Raw genomic sequence first — 19,020 nt, 5'->3', positions numbered from 1 at the left:
CAGATATTGGCAATTTGATCTCTGGTTCCTCTGCCTTTTCTAAAATCAGCTTGAACATCTGGAAGTTCACGGTTCACCTATCGCTGAAGCCTGGCTTAGAGAATTTTAAGCATTACTTTACTAGCACGTGAGATGAGTGCCATTGTGCGGTAGTTTGAGCATTCTTTGGCATTGCCTTTCTTTGGGATTGGGATGAAAACTGACCATTTCCAGTCCTGTGGCCACCGCTGAGTTTTCCATATTTGCTGGCATATTGAATATAGCACTTTCACAGCATCATCTTTCAGGATTTGAGATAGCTCAGCTGGAATTCCATCAGCTCCACTAGCTTTGTTCGTAGTGATGCTTCCTAAAGTCCGGTGGACTTCACGTTTAGCAGATGATTCTTAAAGAGCAGAATAACTGGGGAAAGCTACTAACGGACGGGGTGCTTGATGTAAATCCCGAGCAAGTAAACATGCCAAGCACCAATGGAAAGGCAAGTCCTCGGTCTCGCTCTCTGTCTGGTTCTCGCCTTACCATCCAGTCTGTGCGGGGCTGTTGGGACCTGTCAGCAATGCACCATGTAGATCTGAGTGGCCGTGAGGGTCGTGTGAGCTCCCAGAGTGCAGAAGAAAGTTTTGACCTCACCGATTGCCCGGAAATGCTGTGTTCCCTCCCTCCCAAAACAAGGCTGTCTGTCTAAGGCTTCCTTTCCCCCTTAGAGATCCTCCGACGGCTCCCCAAGCCACGAGGAAGACCTGGCTAAGGTGATCGAGCTCCAGGAGGTCATCGAGAGGCAGTCAGGGGAGCAGAGCCAGTCGAAGGAGTGCCTGGCAAACCTCTCTGCCTACGTGAGAGAGCCGGAGGAGGACCCGGACACGGCCAGGAAGGAGCTCCTCGCGTCCGAGGAAGCGAACAGACAACCACAGCGGGATGTCCGCGAAGTGAGTGACAGCGGACGTGTCTGTTGTCCTGAGGTGGAATGTGGGTCCCTTGTTCTCCGGCTGATCTGAGCTTTGGGATGGCTGCGTGAGTAGGAGCACAGAGCGCTGGCGAGACCGCGACTGGCGGCCTCCCCGCCTCTGCGTCGAGATCTCTGGGGTAGAAGAGGCCTGGTCCAGGCGGTCCATTGGCAGTGGAGCAACACGAGGGCATCCCTAGCGCTGTGCTCACCCTGGGTGTGGACTCCTCATTTCTACAAGTTCTAGGGTGCCCAGTGTGTTCCTCTTTGAAAAATTCATTCATCCATTCATTCATTTATTGGAGTCTAGTTGCTTTCCTTTTTCTTGGAGAAGGCAATGGTACCCCACTCCAGTACTCTTGCCTGGAAAATCCCATGGATGGAGGAGCCTGGTAGGCTACAGTCCATGGGGTCGCTAAGAGTCGGACACAACTGAGCGACTTCACTTTCACTTTTCCCTTTGATACACTGGAGAAGGAAATGGCAACCCACTCCAGTATTCTTGCCTGGAGAATCCCAGGGACAGGGGAGCCTGGTGGGCTACCGTCTGTGGGGTCGCACAGAGTCGGACACGACCGAAGCGACTTAGCAGTTAGCAGTTGCTTTACACTGCTGTGTCAATGTCTGCTGTACAGCAAAGTGAATCCGTCATATATATATATATATTTATATTTATATTTATATTTATATTTATATATATATATATATATATACGTGTGTGTGTGTCTACATATATCCCTCTTTTTAGATTTCCTACCCATTTACTTCACCACAGAGCCCTGAGTAGACTGCCCTGTGCTGTAGAGTAGGTCCTTACTCGTTGTTGACTTTACGCATAGTCTCAGTAGTGTACATACGTCAACCCCAGTCTCCCAGTTCATCCCCCCCACCTGCCTGTCGAATGTATACCTGATGATGCTGAAATTTCCTTCGGGTTCACTCAGGCGAGTCTGGTGACGTCTGTGGAGCCCGTTCTCTCGGAGAGATGGGAGCCCGCTGTGTGGCCCCTGCTGAGGCAGCTTGCCTGGCCGTCTTCTCTAGTTTTCTGAGGTTCTGCTCCTTGAGGGGATGTGTGACATTGATACCGGCGGTCAGACAGGTCGAGTGGCGTTTGCTCACCCTCAGAGCCTCAGGCCCGTGCTGTGTAACCATGTAGAGTCATGATGTTTCTGGTGGTCGTGTCTGCGGCTGTCATGATTGATGAGAAACTGCCTAACGGTCATTGTGAAAAGAGAAGAGTGCTGAGGGTTCGGGCCTCCTCCTGTGAGCCTCACCTCTCCTTTGTAGGCAGGCAGACAGCGCCCACCCTGCCCCACCCCTCCCCCGTGAGACCGTCTCAGACAGAACCCCTCCGACATGTGCTACAGCAGGTGTCCTTGTTTAGTAGCTTGGTGTGAGTAATTCTCTGTGAGAGCTCAAGGTGAGAACTCAAAACAGAATATTTGCACGCTTGTATAACCTTTTCCCACTACTCTTTGGCAACAGGAGGAGATTAGGTGGCAGAGTTCAATATGTAGAGAATTCTGGGAAAAGCGGCCTTGAGACCTTTCACTTTTAATGTCAGGCCTTTGCCCACATTGGTTACTTAGTAGTCGACTACGGAGGGACCTGCAGTGGATTTTGACCTGGCGGACGGGAGTTGCACCAGCAGCAAGTTCTGGTCCTGGTTTGACCCTTTCATACATGTGGTGTAAGTCTGCTTTAGAAGAATTAGGCTTGAGAAGGCTGCTTCCAGTTGTGTTAAACTTTGACTTCTGTTTCCACTCATTACTATTACTTGAATTCTGAGGAAATTGCATGAGAGTTTTCCGACTTTTACCCGAGGAAACGAGCCTCAGAGGTCCCTGTTGGATCTGTCGAAGGTCCCTCCCTCTTGTGGATCCAGTCCGCCTGTGTGGTGTAGCAGACAGAGGTCGTGACTTCATGCCAGATACCATTCCTCCTGGAATTCATGCAATAACAGGGTAGTTTAGTATACTCTTTGCTGTTTGGGTTGATTATGTTGAAGAGAAGCTTGGGAAACCGAGTGGCCAGACAGAACGTTAATACAGACATATGGGTGCCAATCGTGGCAAATGTGACATTTTAAGTAGGCACGTTTTTGCTCACGTCCGAGGAAACTGCCGTGTCTAGGACTTTAATTTTGAGGACGCTAACTTTATTTTTGAGTTGAAACTTAGGATTTAGTCCAACTTTTTTACGCGTACGTGTATCGGAATGTTCCATGATAATGACTTACCTTTTCTACTCTGCAATGCCCGGTGTAGGCCATGGTCCAGAACACGGACGTGGAGGTGCGAATCACTACCCTTGAGAGATGCTACCTTGCCGCCCAGCGCGAAGCCACCTCTGTGCACGACGACCTCAATGATAAACTTGAAAATGAAATCGCAGATAAGGATTCTATGCATCGACAGGTAACGGCTTTTACTGAACTGTGTCTGACTTTTATAGTGGTGAATTCCTGAGGAAGGAAGGTAAACACCTTTTCATGTGACTCCCACGTTGTAAGGCACCTGCCCCCTCACACTGTGGTCCTGAAATGGTTTTGGAACAAAGCGTTGATAGATCGCTTTATGTCTTCCCATTTTCCTTTTTCTGGCTACGAGTTTCCTTTTAAGGCATGCTTTTTTTTCTTAAAAGAACCAATTTTGATAACTTGTGGCCTACTGTGAGGCCCAGCACAGTACTAATTAGCACCGTTTTGATTGAAATCATCCTGCGAGTAAATGGATACACATACCCATCATTTTATAGTGAGAAGAATTCTCATTGGAAGTTTAAGTACCTTTGTATTTTCGCCTCATTTATGGCATGTAATTTTTCATACATGTCTGTGTTTTGAGCTGCCATGTTCAGTGAGCAGCTAGTTTGGGCCAGACATCGTCAGAACTAGGACTCCAGCAGTGAATTAAAAACCGTGTGCGTTCTTTATCCACTGCCATGTAACAAATCACTGCAAAGCTTAGTGACTTCCCAGTGAGCAGGTCACAGTCCAGTTTCTGTGCTTTGCAGCAGGTGGGCCTGGTTCAGGGCCTCCTGAGGACGCAAACATGGGAAGGCCCCCCAGGGCTGGATGGCAGGCTTTCAGACTCACCTGGCTGGTGGGGACAGGCCCAGGTCCCTGCCGTGTGGACCTCTTCATGGCCTGGCTTTCCTCAGAACACCCTCTGAGAGCGAGAGCGCGGGATGTAGCCCGGGGCCTTTCGCGCCCCGGTCTCGGAAGCCGCACACCTTCAGTTCTGTTTGCGAGAGTGAGCTGCGAAGTCCTGCCTCGCTCAGGGGCTGAGCAGGAGTTGCCCCCTCTGCCTCTTGAAGGGAGGAGGATGGAAGAATTTGTGGACCCGTTTTTAAACCCACGCAGCCTGTCGGACAGTAATGAGCAGGGGAAGGAGACCAGAGTGCCCGAGTTGTCTAAGAGGAGGGGGGACGATCGTGTGTGAACAGGGTGGCCAGCGAGGTGACACCAGGAGGGTGACCTGGAACAGAGACCCGGAGGCCGGAAGAGAAGTAGCCACTCGGAGATAGATCAAGGGTCGTGTCAACAAGCGGAGATAAGGGAGAGAGAGGGCCGCATCAGGGAGGACCCCGGGCTCAGGCCTGAGCAGCTCGAGGCCAGAGCCTGTTTCCTGAGCTGAGGAGGGCTGTCAGGGCAGGGAGCTAAGAGACGGGCCTCAGCCCTGTTGAGGTGGATGAGCCCATGGGGTGTCCAGGGGACCTGTGAGGTCAGCAGCTGAGTGTTCCGGCCTGGATCCAGGAGAGGCCTCACTCAGCTCAAGGTGGACTTGGGTCGTGGGCATACAGATGGTGTTTAAAGGCACAGACAAGGTAAAGTCACCAGGCAGGTGCCCGTGGAGAGATAGGGGGTGCAAGGGTAGAGCTGTGGGGTGCCTCGCATTCCAAGGTTGAGAAGGGGCGCAAGGGACTGACTAGTAACCCCAGGGAGGGCGGGGCCTGGTGCCCAGGGAGAGACATGCTTGGGGTGGGGGGAGGGCAAGGAGAGGAGGGGGCTTGGTAACATGGGTTCCTCAGAGCTCCCTGGGAGCTGCCCTGCGAGCGGGGCACACCGCCTGCTTGCAGAGAGCTGGAGACTGGGCGGGGAGGGGGACAGTAGAGGCCTCTCCCAGGGAGCTCTCAGAGACCCTCAGTGGGCGCTGCAGGGAGCCCTGGAGGAGGAATCTGCTGGTTCCCTTTGTGCGATTTTAAGGTGAGAGAAGGGAGAGGACGTGCTGGCTGAGCTGATGGGGGTGAAGCCATATGCAGCTGGTTCGCTGGAGAGGAGCAGGAATGATGGCAGGTGGTCCTGGAGCCAGTGCAGGGGGTGGCCCAGCCCTGGGGAGGGGTCGTGACGAAGACAGGGGCGAGGGCGCTGGCCACGGGGGACAGGGAGCCAGCAAGCCAGCACCTCGAGGCTGCCCCTCGGCTGCTTTGAGGTCACGTCTGGGAAAGAAGGCAGGACCTGGGTGAGAGTGGGCCGGGGGGAGATGTGCCAGAGAGAAGGGTGTGAGGTGTGAGAGCTGGAGGGCGGCTCGGAGCCCAGCAGGCCCTCTCCCGCACGTCTCTGGTGACAGAGCCGCCTTGCGGTGTGAGGGGCCGTCCCCCAGAACAGCCCGCGGGCCTGCGCCCCGGGAGGAGCCCCGCGGGGGGCTGGCCCTCCCAGCCCTGCTGGCCCTGCTTGCGCCTGTCTGTGCGTGTTCAGACCAGCCTGGAAAACGGAGGGCTGGGGACCTGCGAGGATGGCGCTCCTCGGTGAGTAACACAAGTGGTGACCGCTGAGGTGGACCCAGAGGCTGCGGAGCTGAAGGATTTCTTTTTCTTATTTTCCTTCAGCCTGGCTGATGGAGGCACAGATGTATTGTTGTAATTTTCGGACTTTGTCTCTGACTCCATCGGCCCACCCTTGTGAATAACCTCATAGGATTGCCTCCCATCCACGCTAAGACCTGAATGTCACCAGGCCATCTAGGAAGTGGATTCTCCTCCTGCCTGTTTCTTCAGTACTGCTCGCTTAAGAGATGGCAGTGTCTCATAAGCATGGCCCGTTTATCCACAGTTGGGGCTTCCATGTAAACTTGTGTTCAGTTCCTGATAGACTTGAGCTGCCCTGAATGTCGCTGACGAGACGTGGTCCTCTCGTGCCCAGGTGCAGACCCTGAAGGAAAAGGACTGGGAGCGCGCGCAGCAAGCCAGCGTGCCGGCCAACGTGGCCCAGGCGTTCGAGAGTGACGCAGACTTGTCTGACGGCGGGGGCGACAGGGCCACCCTCTTCAGCTCGGCCGCTCTGCTGTCGCCCAGCGGGCAGGGCGATGCCGAGACTCTGACTGTGATGCTTCAGGAGCAGCTGGACACCATCAACGAAGAGATCCGGTGGGTGAGCCCGAGCCGAGCTCCCCAGAAACTCGGCTTCTCTGAGGAGCTGTCTTCTCCTTAGAGAAGGCTGAGTGTTCCATAGTAAGGAAACTGACTTCAAGTCTGCTTCAAGAATTTTCAGTTCTGAGATTGCCCTTGATTATAGAGCTCAGTCAGCCAGGGCTGTGGGGGGCGTTGTGGGGTGTCCCCCCACCAGCTCTGAGCCCCAAGGTGGGTGAGGTGCCGTGACAGTGTCCCCTGCGGCCCGTGCACCCTCCAGCACTGAAGGTTCGCCCTCGTGTGTCCCTCGGAGCCTCCCACATTCTGGTGAAAAGCCACCTGAAACAGAAAAGCTGGGGTTTTGGGGTGGCAAATTCCCCCTCAGATCTGCATTTTCCTTTTGAACTTAATACAGTGTGAAGATTGGCTTGTTGTACGACAGTGGTCCAAGGACATGTGTTTGAGTTCTTCTCAACTCATCAGTGTCTGTGAGATGTTTTCTGTAGACACCGTCTGGGCTGTTATAACAGTTTACAAACGGGATAGAATCCAAAGGCCCGCCTCATGGCGAGCAGGGGCCTTGGGTCTGGGTGCGGCCAGGTGGCTGGGGGCCCCGAGGCCAGCCTGGTGCCGCACCCGCACAGCTCTGCCTCCTGTCCCTTGTCCACGTTCAGAGTGGCCACAGGCCGGTGACCCTGCACAGGACCTGGCAGAGCTGCTGCTCAGACTGTTCTTGTCACGTCAGCCCAGGCCGAGGTGCCCGTTCCTGTCAGCCGAGTGCGGGGGGCCCGGGGGAAAGGCAGGGGTGAAGGGCACAACCAGCAAACGCAGGTGGTGCCGCCTGCACGTTTGACGCTGAGACAGACTGCTTTGTGGGCCGTGTTTGAGCACAGACAGCTCAGAAAGATTGTCTTTCCCCCTCCCCCAGGAAATACGGAACGGTTACATATTAATATGTTTATTTTTACAGCATGTTGTCAGGTAAAAGTGATTTTTCCTTAGGTAACATGTTGACTTGAGGTAAATGGTAAATTCTTTCCATCAACTTGTTATCAACAGTGAAAAACTTTCAGGGTGTATAAGGAGAAGTGAAACTGGAGAGGTGACGACCTGCGAGAATCTTGTATTTTATTTTGAAAATCATGTTATATGCATAATCGAATATTTAAACTGCTATATAACATCATCCGCGAGACATTAGGGGAGAAGAGCAGTAACTGTGAATTCTAGGTTAATGCAGCACATTGACATGAGTCCAGAAACTCACACAAAGCTGGTGGAGAACTTCATCAAGTGATGCATTTGTACATAGACAACCTAAAAAATAAAAAAATCAATTCAGCACTTCATCTGGTCTAGAGACTTGTGTTTAGAAACTCCAGCTTGTTCGTGGCTCACTGTTTTGATTGTACAGAGTTCCTGATTCCCAGCGGAATAGACTTGAGGCACTGCCGTGCATCTCTGCCCTGAGAGCAGGGAAGGTAAAGGTTGTCAACTTCAGGTTATCTCCTCACAGGGAGAGAGGCGCCACCCAGGCCCCGTCAGAATGTTAGAGTAAACCAGTCAAATCAAACGAGAATGATCAGGGGCCACTTTGTAAGACTCAAGGATAAGTTATTCTAAGTTTGAGAATATTGAAAAGAGGGAAAGTTGAACCTTTTTGCTGAGATGTTAATTGAGCAACTGTTCCTGGAATATGCTAATCGTGACACAGAATGCAAGCCCACATTTGTTGTCCAGACACGTTCCTCTGCTGACAAAGGCAGGTGACGGGTTTTATTCTATTTTAGGTTGATCGAAGAAGAGAAGGAGAACACGGAGCAGCGGGCCGAGGATACTGAGAGCAGGGTGGGCAAGGGGAGCTTAGGCAACCTTCGTTGTTGTAAATCCTCGAGCTCCCTCAACCTGTGTCCCGCCTCCTCGCTCGCCAGCTCCTGCCCGCCCAGCAGTGGGCGCGCCAAGCCCCCAAGGAGGCGGCACAGCTCGGCGCGGAAAGTAGACCAGCGGGACATCAAGACTCTGGTATGTGTCTGCCTCCTCCCTGCCACGTCCCTCCCCCAGCACACTGGCTTTCTTTTTTGTTTGTTTGTTTTTTGTTTTTTCTGTTTTTACCCAGAAGAAACTCAGGTACATTTGCTACGCTTAGAGGTCTAAGATTTTTAAAAACTGCCTAGTCTTTAATCATTCCATACTCGCACAGCAACAAATTAGTCTTGATATTTGGACCACCGGCTTAGCACGTCATCATGAACTCAGCCAGGGCCTGCCTCTGTAACGTTGGGCCCGGCCTGTGCTGGACACAGCAGGTGCAGGGAAGTTGCTGTTGTCACCGAGTAGACAGCCTTGTGAAAGTAACCATAGGCAGCTCTCCTGGCGTGTGAGACCCACGCAGCACATTTTTCATTGGGGATACCTGGCTGCAGGCTGCAGGCCATGCGGTGGGAACAAAACCAAGAATCTAAACTGGTCTGCTTGCTGCTGGACCTGGCTGCACGCTCAGGCCAGCTCTGGGTGTGAAACCAGGTTAAAAGCCTGGTGCCCCAGGGCCCCAGGGAAGAAGTTGGGCTTCCTCACTCTTCTGAGTCTAAAAATGGGATGACGACCTAGGGCTTTTGGTGACAGAGTGTGCAGCTCTGAAGCGCATGTTCCTGCTTTCTTCCATGTTTAGCTTAGGTTTCCTGAGCGCATTGCTGTTTACCCTGTGAAATCATGTCTACAACACTCTGCTTTGTAACTGCACTTGTATTATCACTTTTTTTGTTACCACCCATTTCATGTTAGCTGCATTGTTAGTCAGCATATAATTAAATTAACTGTGAATCATTTTAGCAGCATGTGAAGTGATAACTGGTCTATTTTGTGGTCTTTTGACACATTGGTTTTATAATATGCATCACTGGCCAATTAGTTGATAGTGTGTATTCTTTGACGATTTCTCTGTGGTTTCATGCTTGATTTCTTTCCGAGTATTTGTAAAAGAACAGTTCTGTATATTTTTTCTTGTTGCTGGAGTTCTCTGACGGTGTGTCTGCTTTCATCGTTGGTTTTGATTTCCTGTCTCATCCTGTTGTCTGCTTCGTTGTCATCAATCCAGACCCCAGCTTCCCACAACCGCACCCCCCCGAGGCTGTAGTTTACCCATCCATCTCCCCTCCCCCGTCCTCCCACTTGCTCTGGTCATAGCAGTCTGGGGTCCACAGCGTGTGTCCCCTTAGTCGGGTTTCTGCTTTGTCTTCATGTCTCATTAAATGGTGTTTTTCCCCCATAGCACTAAGTTTGAATTATTGTTATCACTGTGCAGTTACAAGCATAATGTAGATGGATGATACACTACAGAACCTGTGTAATTCATAACTGAGATTATGCTTACCTGAAGAAATGATCCTCTTATGTGTAGAATTAATGGACTTTTGACACAACATCCTTTCTGTGTTGGTGCTTGTATTTGAGACTGTAAATCTCATCAGCTTTTGCATGCTTAATGTCTCTACGAGACTCTTTTACAAAGTATCTTCTATGGTTCATAAAATGTGAAGACTCCACCTGCTGTTACGCTAGCTTTCATTCTTACATATTTTCATAGGGTACCTGCTTTAATGAATTTATTTTCAGAAGTTTGAAATCAAATTCTAGGTAACGATTTTACATTAATGTCCAACAGGTGGTTAGATCTGTTCAGTGTTAAAATAGGTATTACGGCAACTTCCTCGTCAGTTAAATTACTATTTTAAAGTATAACATGTTTTTTTTATTAAGAGAAACTAACTTATAGAGAGGTTTGGCTGAGAACAGACAACTGTTAAGGCCCTTTGTTGTACACAGTGCTGTGCTTTAACAAATCATGATGTTGTAATAGAATTGTATCTTCCTGAGGAATAATGTATAGTGTTTCTCTAGTAAATCTTGAATAGCTTATTTAACTAATGTGGTCCAACAAATTGTTCTGTTTCCAGTTACATGTTCTCTAAATCTACATCTCACTTATATGTTTGCCGTCATTTTTGCTTTACTGTCTTTGCCTATATTGATTCTTGAATTTTTAGCTTCAAAGTCGCAATAAATCTGGTTTCTCTTCATTTCTTTGCATGCATCTATCAGTCTAGTGAGTTAAGGAAGCATCGTCGAAAGGTAAACTATTTAGTAATTTAGCATGCCTTTGTTTCTCTGTGAAGTATTAGAGTCCTTATCGTGTTAGTGAATGAACACTATGTGGTTACGTACTGGTGGATGATTGACATTTTAATAGAAGTAATGAAACTCGCCCACCACTTAAAATATGCTGATGATGCAATCAATCCATCCTAAAGGAGATCAATCCTGGGTGTTCATTGGAAGGACTGATTTTGAAGCTGAAACTCCAGTACTTTGGCCACCTCACGCGAAGAGTTGACTCATTGGAAAAGACCCTAATGCTGGGTAGGATTGGGGGCAGGAGGAGAAGGGGACAATAGAGGATGAGATGGCTGGATGGCATCACTGACTCGATGGACATGGGTTTGGGTGGACTCCGGGAGTTAGTGATGGACAGGGAGGCCTGGCGTGCTACAATTCATGGGGTCGCAAAGAGTCAGACACGACTGAGCGACTGAACGGAACGGAACTGAACTGAACTGAACTGAACTGATGGTTCTGTTGGAAATAGGTCATTGGTTGGGACAATTGTAACAGTTTGCCTTTCTCCCACTTGTTTGCCTTCTAATCATCTCATGCTTATTTATAATAGACATAGTAGTATTTATTATTTTTAAAATTTTCTTTACTTATTTTTTTGGCCATACTGCACAGCTAATGGGATGTTAGTTCCCCAACCAGGGATCAGACCGGTGTGAAAGTGAAAGTGCCAAGTCCTCACCTCTGGACCACCATGGAATTTCCACGTAGTGTTTTCTTAAAAGAAATGACTGAATCAGAGCCATAGATATTAGATTTGGGGGAAGCCAATTTAATGACGGTGGGTAGCAGTGTGCAGGAGACTCTGTGTGCCAGGCACCGTGTCCAGTGCTTTCTGAGCCCGTCATCTAATCCCGCAGACACCCAGGTGAGGTCCAGGCTGCTGTTATCCCCATTCAGCAGATATGGACACTGAGGCTTAGAGAGGCCGGGCACCGTGCCCAGGCTCGCATACCCAGCGGTGCGGTGCAGACTGGTCTGATCAGAGCCTGGACACTTAACCGTGGTGCCGTCCATCCCGCTTTCCTCCAGAGGCCCTCCTGTCCATCACAGCAACCCTGATGGAGGGAGCCTCAGGAGGGAGCTCGCTGCCTCTCCCCTCGGGTCACTTGGATGAGCCCCTGTTGTTGGAGTCCAGTGGCCCGAGGGCTGGCCTTCCTTGTCCCTCTCCTGCTCCCAGCCCGCTGATGGAGCACTCCTGGGGCCTTCCCACAGGACTTGGGCAGCCGCGCTCCGGTTCAGGCAGCTCAGTGCCCAGGAACCCTTCTGCCGGGCACAGCAGAGTAGCTCCGTCACCCTGAGGTTGGTGACCTGGGTGTGCCGCTTGCCCGCTTTGTGGCCTGCTTTGCCCTCCTGTTAAATGAGGACACGGTACTGCCCATCCGACTCACGTGGGCACCCGTGGGGCGGGCTCCCATCCTGGCGGAGGGTGCCAGGCTGGGGACCCAGAGGCCTTTCTCAGGACAAGGCCCGGGGGAAGGGCCTGGCCGTGGTCCCTGACTTTGAGGCAGGTGTTTGTCTGCATTCAGTCCTAGTCAGCCCAGGTGTGTCACTTCCCTGCTCTGTTCTTTGTTGTTTTCTGATTTTTATAAATGCTTCTTTTAACTTGAATTTGAGATTGATCCCTCTTCAGTTCCATGTGGATAATTTCTAGCTTTTGTAGCCTTCTGTTGTCTGAGGGTAGTTGTTAGAGATCAGGGGAGAGTGCACAGTTTATCCAGCTGCTGTTAAACGAGTTCAGCTGTATTTTGCAGTAAGTCACTTTGTTGTCACCAAGCTCCTGTGGAGCTGCAGTGGATCAGTATTCTTTACAGAATCCCATTACAAAGCCACAGGTTAGTTGGTTAAAACGACGCACTCATTGTTTATAAAAATACTTTCCATGCATGCTTCCTAAAACCTCCCCTGGCTGAACCACACGCCCACATGTATAAGTGAGACCTGTCTGGACCCTGAAGGGGTTTATCTGTTCCCCACACTGTTGCCACCACTGTTTCCTGTCCTCAGACCCAGGACCAGCGGAAAAGCTGGGCGTCCAGGAGAGATCTTTTTTTTTTTTTTCAATTAGCTTATTTTTTAATTGAAGGATAATTGCTTTACAGAATTTTGTTCTTGTCTGTCAAATCGCAGGAAAAATCAGGCATAGGTACACATATATCCCCTCCCTTTTGAACCTCCCTCCCATCTCCCTCCCCTCGAGATTGATAGAAGAGTATCTCTTAGTGAAGACTTCAGTTGAGTTCAGTCGCTCAGTCGTGTCCGAATCTTTGCAACCCCATGAATCGCAGCACGCCAGGCCTCCCTGTCCGTCACCAGCTCCCGGAGTCCACCCAAACCCATGTCCATCGAGTCAGTGATGCCATCCAGCCATCTCATCCTCTGTCGTCCCCTTCTCCTCCTGCCCTCAATCCTTCCCAGCATTAGGGTCTTTTCCAATGAGTCAGCTCTTCGCATGAGGTGGCCAAAGTGTTGGAGTTTCAGCTTCAACATCAGTCCTTCCAATGAACACCCAGGATTGATCCCCTTTAGGATGGACTGTTCGGATCTCCTTGCACTCCAAGGGACTCTCAAGAGTCTTCTCCCACACCACAGTTCAAAGGCATCAGTTCTGTGGCGCTCAGCTTTCTTCACCGTCCGACTCTCACATCCATACACGACCACTGGAAAAACCATAGCCTTGACTAGACGGACTTTTGTTGGCAAAGTAGTGTCTCTGCTTTTAAATATGCCATCTAAGTTGGCCAAAACCTTCCTTCCAAGGCGTAAGCGTCTTTCAGTTTCGTGGCTGCAGTCACCATCAGCAGTGATTTTGGAGCCCCCAAACATAAAGTCTGACACTGTTTCCACAGTTTCCCCATCTATTTCCCATGAGGTGATGGGACCTGATGCCATGATCTTAGTTTTCTGAACGTTGAGCTTTAAGCCAACTTTTTCACTCTCCTCTTTCACTTTCATCAAGAGGCTCTTTAGTTCTTTTCCACTTTCTGCCGTAAGGGTGGTGTCATCTGCATATCTGAGGTTATTGATGTTTCTCCCGGCAGTCTCGATTCCAGCTTGTGTTTCTTCCAGCCCAGCGTCTCTCATGATGTACCCTGCGTCTAAGTTAAATAAGCAGGGTGACAAGGACACACAGCCTTGACGTCCTCCTTTTCCTATTTGGAACCAGTCTGTTGTTCCATGTCCAGTTCTAACTGTTGCTTCCTGACCTGCGTACAGGTTTCCCAAGAGACAGGTCAGATGGTCTGGTATTCCCATCTCTCTCAGAATTTTCCACAGTTGATTGTGATCCACACAGTCAAAGGCTTTGTTTGGCATAGTCCATAAAGCAGAAATCGATGTTTTTCGGGAACTCTCTTGCTTTTTCGATGATCCAGCAGATATTGGCAATTTGATCTCTGGTTCCTCTGCCTTTTCTAAAATCAGCTTGAACATCTGGAAGTTCACGGTTCACCTATCGCTGAAGCCTGGCTTAGAGAATTTTAAGCATTACTTTACTAGCACGTGAGATGAGTGCCATTGTGCGGTAGTTTGAGCATTCTTTGGCATTGCCTTTCTTTGGGATTGGGATGAAAACTGACCATTTCCAGTCCTGTGGCCACCGCTGAGTTTTCCATATTTGCTGGCATATTGAATATAGCACTTTCACAGCATCATCTTTCAGGATTTGAGATAGCTCAGCTGGAATTCCATCAGCTCCACTAGCTTTGTTCGTAGTGATGCTTCCTAAAGTCCGGTGGACTTCACGTTTAGCAGATGATTCTTAAAGAGCAGAATAACTGGGGAAAGCTACTAACGGACGGGGTGCTTGATGTAAATCCCGAGCAAGTAAACATGCCAAGCACCAATGGAAAGGCAAGTCCTCGGTCTCGCTCTCTGTCTGGTTCTCGCCTTACCATCCAGTCTGTGCGGGGCTGTTGGGACCTGTCAGCAATGCACCATGTAGATCTGAGTGGCCGTGAGGGTCGTGTGAGCTCCCAGAGTGCAGAAGAAAGTTTTGACCTCACCGATTGCCCGGAAATGCTGTGTTCCCTCCCTCCCAAAACAAGGCTGTCTGTCTAAGGCTTCCTTTCCCCCTTAGAGATCCTCCGACGGCTCCCCAAGCCACGAGGAAGACCTGGCTAAGGTGATCGAGCTCCAGGAGGTCATCGAGAGGCAGTCAGGGGAGCAGAGCCAGTCGAAGGAGTGCCTGGCAAACCTCTCTGCCTACGTGAGAGAGCCGGAGGAGGACCCGGACACGGCCAGGAAGGAGCTCCTCGCGTCCGAGGAAGCGAACAGACAACCACAGCGGGATGTCCGCGAAGTGAGTGACAGCGGACGTGTCTGTTGTCCTGAGGTGGAATGTGGGTCCCTTGTTCTCCGGCTGATCTGAGCTTTGGGATGGCTGCGTGAGTAGGAGCACAGAGCGCTGGCGAGACCGCGACTGGCGGCCTCCCCGCCTCTGCGTCGAGATCTCTGGGGTAGAAGAGGCCTGGTCCAGGCGGTCCATTGGCAGTGGAGCAACACGAGGGCATCCCTAGCGCTGTGCTCACCCTGGGTGTGGACTCCTCATTTCTACAAGTTCTAGGGTGCCCAGTGTGTTCCTCTTTGAAAAATTCATTCATCCATTCATTCATTTATTGGAGTCTAGTTGCTTTCCTTTTTCTTGGAGAAGGCAATGGTACCCCACTCCAGTACTCTTGCCTGGAAAATCCCATGGATGGAGGAGCCTGGTAGGCTACAGTCCATGGGGTCGCTAAGAGTCGGACACAACTGAGCGACTTCACTTTCACTTTTCCCTTTGATACACTGGAGAAGGAAATGGCAACCCACTCCAGTATTCTTGCCTGGAGAATCCCAGGGACAGGGGAGCCTGGTGGGCTACCGTCTGTGGGGTCGCACAGAGTCGGACACGACCGAAGCGACTTAGCAGTTAGCAGTTGCTTTACACTGCTGTGTCAATGTCTGCTGTACAGCAAAGTGAATCCGTCATATATATATATATATTTATATTTATATTTATATTTATATTTATATATATATATATATATATATATATATATATATACGTGTGTGTGTGTCTACATATATCCCTCTTTTTAGATTTCCTACCCATTTACTTCACCACAGAGCCCTGAGTAGACTGCCCTGTGCTGTAGAGTAGGTCCTTACTCGTTGTTGACTTTACGCATAGTCTCAGTAGTGTACATACGTCAACCCCAGTCTCCCAGTTCATCCCCCCCACCTGCCTGTCGAATGTATACCTGATGATGCTGAAATTTCCTTCGGGTTCACTCAGGCGAGTCTGGTGACGTCTGTGGAGCCCGTTCTCTCGGAGAGATGGGAGCCCGCTGTGTGGCCCCTGCTGAGGCAGCTTGCCTGGCCGTCTTCTCTAGTTTTCTGAGGTTCTGCTCCTTGAGGGGATGTGTGACATTGATACCGGCGGTCAGACAGGTCGAGTGGCGTTTGCTCACCCTCAGAGCCTCAGGCCCGTGCTGTGTAACCATGTAGAGTCATGATGTTTCTGGTGGTCGTGTCTGCGGCTGTCATGATTGATGAGAAACTGCCTAACGGTCATTGTGAAAAGAGAAGAGTGCTGAGGGTTCGGGCCTCCTCCTGTGAGCCTCACCTCTCCTTTGTAGGCAGGCAGACAGCGCCCACCCTGCCCCACCCCTCCCCCGTGAGACCGTCTCAGACAGAACCCCTCCGACATGTGCTACAGCAGGTGTCCTTGTTTAGTAGCTTGGTGTGAGTAATTCTCTGTGAGAGCTCAAGGTGAGAACTCAAAACAGAATATTTGCACGCTTGTATAACCTTTTCCCACTACTCTTTGGCAACAGGAGGAGATTAGGTGGCAGAGTTCAATATGTAGAGAATTCTGGGAAAAGCGGCCTTGAGACCTTTCACTTTTAATGTCAGGCCTTTGCCCACATTGGTTACTTAGTAGTCGACTACGGAGGGACCTGCAGTGGATTTTGACCTGGCGGACGGGAGTTGCACCAGCAGCAAGTTCTGGTCCTGGTTTGACCCTTTCATACATGTGGTGTAAGTCTGCTTTAGAAGAATTAGGCTTGAGAAGGCTGCTTCCAGTTGTGTTAAACTTTGACTTCTGTTTCCACTCATTACTATTACTTGAATTCTGAGGAAATTGCATGAGAGTTTTCCGACTTTTACCCGAGGAAACGAGCCTCAGAGGTCCCTGTTGGATCTGTCGAAGGTCCCTCCCTCTTGTGGATCCAGTCCGCCTGTGTGGTGTAGCAGACAGAGGTCGTGACTTCATGCCAGATACCATTCCTCCTGGAATTCATGCAATAACAGGGTAGTTTAGTATACTCTTTGCTGTTTGGGTTGATTATGTTGAAGAGAAGCTTGGGAAACCGAGTGGCCAGACAGAACGTTAATACAGACATATGGGTGCCAATCGTGGCAAATGTGACATTTTAAGTAGGCACGTTTTTGCTCACGTCCGAGGAAACTGCCGTGTCTAGGACTTTAATTTTGAGGACGCTAACTTTATTTTTGAGTTGAAACTTAGGATTTAGTCCAACTTTTTTACGCGTACGTGTATCGGAATGTTCCATGATAATGACTTACCTTTTCTACTCTGCAATGCCCGGTGTAGGCCATGGTCCAGAACACGGACGTGGAGGTGCGAATCACTACCCTTGAGAGATGCTACCTTGCCGCCCAGCGCGAAGCCACCTCTGTGCACGACGACCTCAATGATAAACTTGAAAATGAAATCGCAGATAAGGATTCTATGCATCGACAGGTAACGGCTTTTACTGAACTGTGTCTGACTTTTATAGTGGTGAATTCCTGAGGAAGGAAGGTAAACACCTTTTCATGTGACTCCCACGTTGTAAGGCACCTGCCCCCTCACACTGTGGTCCTGAAATGGTTTTGGAACAAAGCGTTGATAGATCGCTTTATGTCTTCCCATTTTCCTTTTTCTGGCTACGAGTTTCCTTTTAAGGCATGCTTTTTTTTCTTAAAAGAACCAATTTTGATAACTTGTGGCCTACTGTGAGGCCCAGCACAGTACTAATTAGCACCGTTTTGATTGAAATCATCCTGCGAGTAAATGGATACACATACCCATCATTTTATAGTGAGAAGAATTCTCATTGGAAGTTTAAGTACCTTTGTATTTTCGCCTCATTTATGGCATGTAATTTTTCATACATGTCTGTGTTTTGAGCTGCCATGTTCAGTGAGCAGCTAGTTTGGGCCAGACATCGTCAGAACTAGGACTCCAGCAGTGAATTAAAAACCGTGTGCGTTCTTTATCCACTGCCATGTAACAAATCACTGCAAAGCTTAGTGACTTCCCAGTGAGCAGGTCACAGTCCAGTTTCTGTGCTTTGCAGCAGGTGGGCCTGGTTCAGGGCCTCCTGAGGACGCAAACATGGGAAGGCCCCCCAGGGCTGGATGGCAGGCTTTCAGACTCACCTGGCTGGTGGGGACAGGCCCAGGTCCCTGCCGTGTGGACCTCTTCATGGCCTGGCTTTCCTCAGAACACCCTCTGAGAGCGAGAGCGCGGGATGTAGCCCGGGGCCTTTCGCGCCCCGGTCTCGGAAGCCGCACACCTTCAGTTCTGTTTGCGAGAGTGAGCTGCGAAGTCCTGCCTCGCTCAGGGGCTGAGCAGGAGTTGCCCCCTCTGCCTCTTGAAGGGAGGAGGATGGAAGAATTTGTGGACCCGTTTTTAAACCCACGCAGCCTGTCGGACAGTAATGAGCAGGGGAAGGAGACCAGAGTGCCCGAGTTGTCTAAGAGGAGGGGGGACGATCGTGTGTGAACAGGGTGGCCAGCGAGGTGACACCAGGAGGGTGACCTGGAACAGAGACCCGGAGGCCGGAAGAGAAGTAGCCACTCGGAGATAGATCAAGGGTCGTGTCAACAAGCGGAGATAAGGGAGAGAGAGGGCCGCATCAGGGAGGACCCCGGGCTCAGGCCTGAGCAGCTCGAGGCCAGAGCCTGTTTCCTGAGCTGAGGAGGGCTGTCAGGGCAGGGAGCTAAGAGACGGGCCTCAGCCCTGTTGAGGTGGATGAGCCCATGGGGTGTCCAGGGGACCTGTGAGGTCAGCAGCTGAGTGTTCCGGCCTGGATCCAGGAGAGGCCTCACTCAGCTCAAGGTGGACTTGGGTCGTGGGCATACAGATGGTGTTTAAAGGCACAGACAAGGTAAAGTCACCAGGCAGGTGCCCGTGGAGAGATAGGGGGTGCAAGGGTAGAGCTGTGGGGTGCCTCGCATTCCAAGGTTGAGAAGGGGCGCAAGGGACTGACTAGTAACCCCAGGGAGGGCGGGGCCTGGTGCCCAGGGAGAGACATGCTTGGGGTGGGGGGAGGGCAAGGAGAGGAGGGGGCTTGGTAACATGGGTTCCTCAGAGCTCCCTGGGAGCTGCCCTGCGAGCGGGGCACACCGCCTGCTTGCAGAGAGCTGGAGACTGGGCGGGGAGGGGGACAGTAGAGGCCTCTCCCAGGGAGCTCTCAGAGACCCTCAGTGGGCGCTGCAGGGAGCCCTGGAGGAGGAATCTGCTGGTTCCCTTTGTGCGATTTTAAGGTGAGAGAAGGGAGAGGACG

At 50.7% G+C, this 19,020-nt stretch overlaps 1 protein-coding gene and 1 long non-coding RNA gene across 3 annotated transcripts in view; one reads left to right on the top strand and one right to left on the bottom strand.

Moving 5' to 3' along the window:
* Positions 1–19,020, top strand: part of LOC145505810 (uncharacterized) — a 118,825-nt gene that overhangs the window by 41,213 nt on the left and 58,592 nt on the right. For both annotated transcript variants that reach the window (XM_081488738.1, XM_081488728.1), the window contains exons 15-20: positions 705–926; positions 3,211–3,360; positions 6,087–6,310; positions 8,083–8,314; positions 14,541–14,762; positions 17,061–17,210. In XM_081488738.1, coding sequence (XP_081344864.1) covers positions 705–926; positions 3,211–3,360; positions 6,087–6,310; positions 8,083–8,314; positions 14,541–14,762; positions 17,061–17,210 — 1,200 coding nt within the window. The remainder of the gene's footprint in view (positions 1–704; positions 927–3,210; positions 3,361–6,086; positions 6,311–8,082; positions 8,315–14,540; positions 14,763–17,060; positions 17,211–19,020) is intronic.
* Positions 7,518–13,546, bottom strand: LOC145507028 (uncharacterized). The gene is made up of 2 exons (XR_014054510.1): positions 12,972–13,546; positions 7,518–10,593 (listed from the first exon to the last, which is right to left on the bottom strand). It is a non-coding gene; the product is annotated as an uncharacterized LOC145507028 (long non-coding RNA).

The sequence above is a fragment of the Giraffa tippelskirchi genome, chromosome 1 (assembly GCF_054371585.1).
Source record: "Giraffa tippelskirchi isolate mGirTip1 chromosome 1, T2T-mGirTip1v1.2.pri, whole genome shotgun sequence".
Lineage (NCBI taxonomy): Eukaryota > Metazoa > Chordata > Mammalia > Artiodactyla > Giraffidae > Giraffa > Giraffa tippelskirchi.
Note: the sequence above shows the minus strand (reverse complement) of the source record. Positions and strands in the feature narration are given on the sequence as shown.